The 8,046-nt window shown below is 40.6% G+C and overlaps 2 protein-coding genes across 3 annotated transcripts in view; one reads left to right on the forward strand and one right to left on the reverse strand.

Moving 5' to 3' along the window:
- LOC116843287 overlaps positions 1-4,097 on the reverse strand; it is a 116,397-nt gene extending 112,300 nt beyond the window's left edge. The window contains exons 1-3 of the mRNA XM_032813598.1: positions 3,506-4,097; positions 3,302-3,429; positions 3,111-3,221 (exon numbers count right to left, since the gene is read on the reverse strand). Of these exons, the coding sequence (XP_032669489.1) occupies positions 3,111-3,221; positions 3,302-3,318 (128 nt within the window). The 5' untranslated portion in view covers positions 3,319-3,429; positions 3,506-4,097. The remainder of the gene's footprint in view (positions 1-3,110; positions 3,222-3,301; positions 3,430-3,505) is intronic.
- Positions 1-8,046, forward strand: part of LOC116843284 (neuroligin-4, Y-linked-like) — a 289,044-nt gene that overhangs the window by 211,799 nt on the left and 69,199 nt on the right. The window lies entirely within an intron of this gene.

The raw sequence follows: 8,046 nt of genomic DNA on the forward strand, positions 1-8,046 counted from the left end.
CTCTCTCTCTCTCTCTCTCTCTCTCTCTCTCTCTCTCTCTCTCCCCCCCCTCGCCCTCTCTCTCTCTCTTACTAACAAATCTCATATTTTTATTTGTTTTCCTTTTTCAAATCTTTTTTCTCTTTTTCTCTTATCATTGAATTTCTAATTCCCGATTGATAAATAATTAGCCGATAGATAAATAAATATTAAATAAATAATCTGATAATTAGCCGATTCTATTATTATTTGAGAGAGTCAATCGCAACAGCAAACGCAAGAAACGCCGACTCAACACGTCGCAAATACCGGCATGTATCAAAAATAGAAACAAGAAGATTACTCTCTAATAACCTACTTACGATACGTCCCGACGATCGCATGTCACTATTCCAGCACTGCCGGATACTTATTTCCGCGTGAGATTCACTTTCGACAGACAAAAGACACGAGCGATGTCGATTAATATGTCAATGACGCTGCACGACGCAAATAAATCGAAAAAATCGGCACAACTCTTGTTATCTGACTCCTACAACGGCGCGCCTTACATAGCTCCTCTCTCTCTCTCTCTCTCTCTCTTACTAACAGAACGAAATTCGATGTCTCGAATATCTCAGGTATCATCTGTCGCTCTGATGATCATCGGATTCCTAATTCCCCATTAATAAATTTGACAATTGTCCGGTTCTACCTAATCGAATGAATCGAAGACGCTAATAAGAGTGACGCCGACAAGACACGTCGCGACAAGTAACGATTTTGTGTGCCGAAAAAGGAGATTATTCGCTATTGACGTACCTGCGACACATTCTGATAATCGCACATTGCTATCTTCGACATTCCCGATACTTATTTATATACGAGACTTACTTACGACGGACAAAAGACGCCTAAAACGCAGAGCGATGTCGATCAATGTATGCACGGCGGTTGTTCGGCGCGAAAAGATCGAAATGCAAGATGGCCGCGTAATTGATGACGTGCGCAGTAAGTCGCGTCGAAACTTGAACGGTAGCGCGGCCAGACAGGACGCACTCTGTGAGGTACACCCTCTCTCTCTCTCTCTCTCTCTCTCTCTCTCTCTTTCTCTCTCTCTCTCTCTCTCTTACTAACAAACTAACGCTACCTGCTGAAATTCGACATCGCGAGTATTCGCGGGCTCTCCTGTCGCTCAGATTATCACCAAGTTTCTAATTCCTCATTAATAAGTCCGAAAATCGTTCGGTCCTACCGCTAATTGAACGAATCAAAGAGGATAATGAGAATGACGCCGAAAAGACACGTCGCGACAAGCAACGATTTTGTGTGCCGAAAAAGAAGATTATTCGCTATTAACGTATCTGCGACACGTCTTGATGATCGAACATCGCTATCTTCGACCTTCCCGATACTTATTTATATACGAGACTCACTTGCGACGAACAAAAGATGCCTGAAACACGGAGCGATGTCGATCGATGTGTTCATGGTAGCTGCTTGGCGCGAAAAGACCGAAATGTAAGATGGCTGCACGATTGACGAGCTACGGTATGAACGTTGCCGCGCTCTGCCCCGTACCATAGATGCCTCACCACCACTCGACATCAAGATCGATAATCTCCAAAAATTTTCAGCAAGCCGCATCCGTATGCATTTGTCATCACTGTTAATTAATCCAGAAAGCGGGATCGTGTTTTCTATATCAATTAACAGTAATGAGAAATGCAGTTATAGATTGGAAATGTGTTTAGTTACTATCGATCTACATCGATGGTTAAGTACTCGTGAGACTGAGTATACGACGTTCTTATTTCTTTATGATAGAACGTTACAATATTTATATCATAGAACGTGTGACAGATACGTTAATAGTGAATCTTCTTTCTCGGCACACAAAACCGTTACGACGTGTCGTATCGGCATCACTCTCACTATCGTTTTCGATTCGTTCAACGTGACCTCACGCGTAAACAAGCGAAAAATTTTTTCTCTTTGTTTACATTTCCGACTCGTGCATGCTTTGTTATGAATTTCATACATTGCTACTAAACACAGCGCGACATATCGCATATAAAAATTAATGTCTAAAAATTGCGACAGTCACATGTACAAAACTTATATTGCGAGCAAAGTAATCACAAGAGAGATCGTTACGTCAAATTGCTCTCCGCGAAATCGAAACTTACTTCCATGTGACGTAATTAGAGTACAACATTTATCTTTATTTGCCAGATGCAATCGCAAAATAAAAAAAAGAACGCGCATATAAAAAAACTCGAAAAATTAACGACCACGGCGATCATAAATTCTATCAACGCAAGCGAGATAATTGCGAATTTCGTCAGAGTAATTTTGACGCGTGTTGTACGTTGCTCAAAACAATTAGGAGATCGTACTGAAGGAACAGTTTTGCTGCATAATTTCTAACGCGTGAAGCAAGTGTATAAGAGAAATTATTGAAACACATATATACACAGGCACATTTTGTATTTATAGAAATATATTTATCAAAGAGAAAATTAGATATTAAGATTAACAAGTCACTGTTAAAATAAATAAATTGGAATAAACGATCACCTCTATTGCATTTACAGAAATATATTCATTAAAGAGAAAATTAGATATCAAGATTAACAATGTTTGACATTTCAAGTCATTATAAAGATAAATTAATTGAAATAATCATTTAATTGTATTTATAGAAATATATTTATCAAAGAGAAAATTAGATATTAATATTAACAATGTTTGATATTTCAAGTCACTACAAAGATAAATTAATTGAAATAAATGATCACCTAATTGTAACAAGCAGTGCATTTTGTTTAACGAACCACAAATATACATATCGCAAACACACAGTATACATACAGAATAACCTAACAGGCAATCTAAATTATATTGATTGAAATAAAATTTAGTAGCTATAATGTAACCTATAATCTCTAAATACATAATAAATATGCAAGTCATAACCTGTAAACTCATCTTGTCTCAAAAAGTTATTTCTCTTTTCAGTTTTCTCAAAGAACACCTAGAATCTAGAGACAGACACATTCTCCTACAAAATATATAATAAATAAACAATAGAATAAAAATCAGGGTTTGATTAATTAAATTCAAATTCAGTTCAACGAACAAATACTCACAGAGACATGTCGAGTACATTAACTTTCCACCAGATGCAATTATTGATTAAGTATTCATCTCTCTTCCTAGTTTTCTCACTGAACACCTGGAGTCTAGAGTTGACTAGAGCTCTGTCACAAGATATACAACAAAATTAAAGTCAAGACTTGGTTAGTTAAATTCAGATTCAATTTAACAAACAAGTACTCACAGAGATGTCGAGTGCATTAACTTTTCATGACTACAAGTATTAATTAATTAAATATTCATCTCTCTTCCTACACACACACACACACAGTTTTCTCTCGCCGAATACTTGGAGCTCAGAGCTATGTTCCACTACAAAATCAACAGAATAGAAGTCGAGACTCGGTTAATTAAATTCAGGTACAGTTTAACGAACAAGTGTACTCACAAAGGCACGTTGGGTACATCAACCTTTCGCAATTGCAATTCGAGTCATTGTGATGTTTACACCCCGGCTTTCGACAGCAAAAGGTTAAAACAGAGAAAGAGAACATTGCTTGCCTTCCCAACTCCACTCGGCTTAAATTGGATCCTCCGATATTGCATTCTCTAGATTTGCGTCCCTGACATTGTATTTGTCGCATTATTGTCAGTATTGCAAACCCGCAGAACAAATCGCACTAACTGAACCTCCAATCAATGCGTCAACCACGGTGCACTTGTCACGCGTGAAAGTCTTTTCACGCGTCTTTTTGTCCCACAATTGGATTACTGATTAGCACGAGCGCCGCGTCGCGTTTGCAAGGAGAAACAATTTTCTCGATTAATCAAAATCAATGGTGTCACAGCGCGACGGAGAAATTGATCGGTTTGTGGTGGATCAGCAAAACGAAAGGCATGCGTAAGTCCGGATCGTATTCTTTTGTACTTTATAATCGCACGATACGTCGTTGTTACTTCTAATGATACAATTCGTCGAGCATGACTCTTAATCATTCGACACGAGTCTCGACACGAAGATCGCGAAGGACACGCACGCCGCGACGTGCCGCCGCGAAATTCGTGTTGCACAAACTTGGACGAAAACGAGAACAAGCCGCGACGAAAACGAGAATAAACCGCGATGAAAACGAGAATAACGCGTGGCAGCGTATTACGTGACGAGCCGGCCGCGCCTGGGATTGTTGTGATCACGCATGACTGCAAGCTTTTTCGACGCGCCGAGGACGGGCGACCTTCGCGAGTATTGGTAGGTTACGCCGTTACACAGGGCGTTCGAAAACGGCGACGCGACGCGTTAGCGAGGTATTTCGATCGGGATTCCGCCGTGAGATTCCTCGCCTTGGCGAGACATGAAAATTCGAATGCGGGAAAAGAGAGGAACGATAATGTCAGCGTGCTCGCGCGCGACGAGGAAAAGCGCGGACTTTTAATAACGGCGGAGCGGCCGTTTCTTCTCGTTCGACATTTAACCGCTCTCTCTTCTCGCCTTTGTCGCGCCGGGCCCTTCTCGCGGAATTGTTTTTCTCAGTCTCTGCGCGCCGGTTACATCGTCGCTGCGAACTTCTAACAGTGCAGATCAGCAGAACTCAAAGCGTTCTCTCTTGTACCGACAATGTCGCTTCTCTCTTTCTCTCTCCCCCCCCCCCTCTCTCTCTCTCTCTCCCCTTTCTCTTCGCCCGTGAGAGAGATCCCGTAGGGGGAGAATAATATCTTAAAAGTCAGGACAGCATTGAATGCATCGTCGACAGTTTGCGTTTGTGTGTGTGTATGTGAGAGAGAGGAAGAGATGTTGAAAAGAGCAAAGACGCATGTTTGGAGGGACTTTCCGCGATCTTTCGAATGAAACTGCAACAAGCACAGTTCTCCAACGCGCCAATCCCCGTGCGTCATTTTCTCTCTCCTTCAAGTCCGGCCCGAATCTCGTGTTTTAATCTCTATCACATAGATCGTACAGAAAGGAAAGAACATTTTTATTTTAAAAATATATTTATTTTTTACATGTGAATCTTAAATTGAGATCGCATGGCGTTGAATAAAAATAAGTTACTTGCACCAGTATACTTTATGTCTGTCATTCATATCAAAGAGAAAAATATTCTTATTATTCAAATAATATAATTTATTTTATTATTATTGTATTATTACTTAATTAATATAATTTTCACTTTTTTAGTGAAAAGTATAATTTATTGGATTCAGAATATGAAATGTTTTTAAATATTAAAAGATATATTCAATGGTAATATCATCATTTATGAGACTATCATACTATCCAAATAAAATTCTACATAATACTGTTAAAGTATTAATAAAATTATAAAATTGTTGAGACTATAAAAATTCTCCTAACGAAATCATATATCGTTGATTACATTAACAACAGTTGTTAATTTCAGTATATTAATTTCAAGTAGATACTAATTCCTCTTTTCTGTGAATTTCTCCCGGTCGTTAGAGAATAATAAAAAATCCTGACGTCTCGCGCGTAAGAAGAACACTATTTCAAAACGCTTATTTTTTCGAAAGACGCAAAAAATACGGGCATATAACGAAGAAGAAGGGACGTTTTATGCATAAAGTTTTCTGAAACGTACGATCCAATTTTAAAGTAGCTTCCCGTTAATTCTGCCGTACTCGGGGCGCTTTCGCCGACTCTTCGCACCGGTCTTTACATGCGCTTTTTACACGCGTTTCCCGACACTTGCGGATTATCCGGCGAGTCGCCGCGGCCGTTGGAAGTTTCCGCGCGGAGAACAATGGACAAGTCAGAGGTGATCTCGGTGCAGGTGAACTCGCTTATTCCCTGCGCGAGAGCGGAAGTGTTGAAACCAGATGGAGCTCCGCGCCGCGCGCGGCAGTAAAGAACGATAACGCTCAGCGCACCTACGTACGCGCGCAAACCATAAAAAAGTATGTGGCCATTACGCTGCCGATGCCCGCGCTAAGTTTATAACGGTATTATTCCTATCAAGGCGAATGCGCCCCTTGCGGTTATGGCGTCTCAGAGGTCGCGCGGGACGTCAAAACGGCGACGGTATCCGCCTTTTTACATTTGCCAAAGAGACGCAATTGACGCAATGGCTGCAGAGATTAAATCGCGTTATCTCGGCGCCTTGGAATAACGAGTCGCGATTGTATGGACTACTTTTTCTCGGAAAACTTCGTTCATTCTTAAATTAAACGGCGACTCCTCGAGCTGCAACGCCGAACGTGCAACGTTCGTGAACGTGCATGAGGGTCGCATTGTCGAACGGGACAATTAACAAACAGTCGAACGAAATTCTTCGTCAGCGACATTGCTTTTCTATAGCGTACGTGTAGACCTTGTCTTGCATTCGCGGTGTTAAGCTGCGAGATTGCTCGACCACCGCGCTCGCGATGTCGATGCCAGGCACGCCGGAAGTCGACTTTATGGCCGCGGCCTGAACGCGCGCATACAGCGGACGGACTTGAGGCCGAAAAGGGGAGTGAAATTGGAGCGAAAAAAAAGAACTCCTGAATAAAAACTAAAAGTTACGGGGCGGTCGCGAGACCTGTGCCAAAAAGGGTTGAAAGCGCGACGGGAACGCGCTCTATTCTCTTTTCCCTCCGCTTCTTGCCTTTTTCGTTTTAATTTCACGCTCGCGCCAATTTTCGAGCTTTTCGCGAGCCCGGGAGGTCATCGGCGTCGATTTATTACGTCACGCCGCGGCGAGAAAGGGTCGGACAAATCGCTGAAAATTCATTCCCGAAGAAGATCGCACCGTACCGCCATTATTTATTTCTCGAGTCCGCGCCGGAAATCAAAGCGATTACCCGATCATTGTCCGACTGTTAGACATTCCGCTATAATAGCGCTCGATGTCAAGTGTTTCCGCGATTAGTAAATGGTAATTTCTGCATAGTAATGTTTGTCACGTTTAGTATGTATGATCAGCAATTAATGCAAATTTTTTTAACCTGTTTTTATTTGTAGATTTGTAGATCGCCTTAGTATATATTTTGTATATATTTAGAAGGAAATACATGACAACAATACGCGTTTTGTAAATGTATAGAATTAACGTATATAATTCAATATCTATTTTGTAGTTAAGATACAAATTTCCGGAAACATACCTAATATCTGGACATTCTTATTGTTTTGATCTTTAAATATAAATCATTAATTTTTCAACATAGAATTTATATGATACTCAATACATATATTTTATGTTGAAAAAGTTTAAATATTTAAAGACCAAAACAGTGAGAATGTCCAGCATTGGGTATATGTCTGGGCATTGGTTTTACCTTATTGTATCTAAAACTGAATGATTGTGAGAAGTTGTAGAGAATTGGAAAACTGTAAAACTCTGTCTAATTAAGACAATATATATCTAAGCTTCTGTATATAATTTTTTGTTTAATTTTCTCGCGAAAATCAATCAAGACGTGCGTTTTATTTGTTTAATTATAAAGAAATGAGCATTTTTCAAATCAAATCAATTTTCCAAGCTCGCTATTTACAAAAAGCTTCGTTCAAGTGTCCCCTTACAGTAATCTGGAAAACGTCTGATATACTTTCAACCCGGTTCGCTATCTTCACGTATTTTCTCTCTATCGATTTCGTCTTTACTAACCTTATCATGGCAACTCTCACTATTCCACGATGAAGGAAGAATCTGGACTTATCTCAAAGATCAGCCTGATCTCCGAAACGATCGAACTCCCATCTTCCACCGCGGCACATCGATCACTCGCGAGCGAATCGTTCCAGTTCTCGGGCATACTGGGTCTACCTTAATGAAATTAATGGTATCAGTGGCAGTCGTATATTGCCGGTTAGCCGGCGCTCTCGACAATGACGGAATCCAGTTGGCGAAACAACTTCGATAAAGCTACGATTCGGCCCGACAGTGACGAATACTCAACAGCGGCATTTTGGACTTGGGTTTCTACGTTTCATGTTTCAGCTCTTCTCTCTCTCTCTCTCTCTCTCTCTCTCTCTCTCTCTCTCTCTCTCTC

This window comes from Odontomachus brunneus, unplaced genomic scaffold (assembly GCF_010583005.1).
Source record: "Odontomachus brunneus isolate Ranch 3 - 2012 unplaced genomic scaffold, Obru_v1 Obru_scaffold_031, whole genome shotgun sequence".
Taxonomy (NCBI): Eukaryota; Metazoa; Arthropoda; class Insecta; order Hymenoptera; family Formicidae; genus Odontomachus; species Odontomachus brunneus.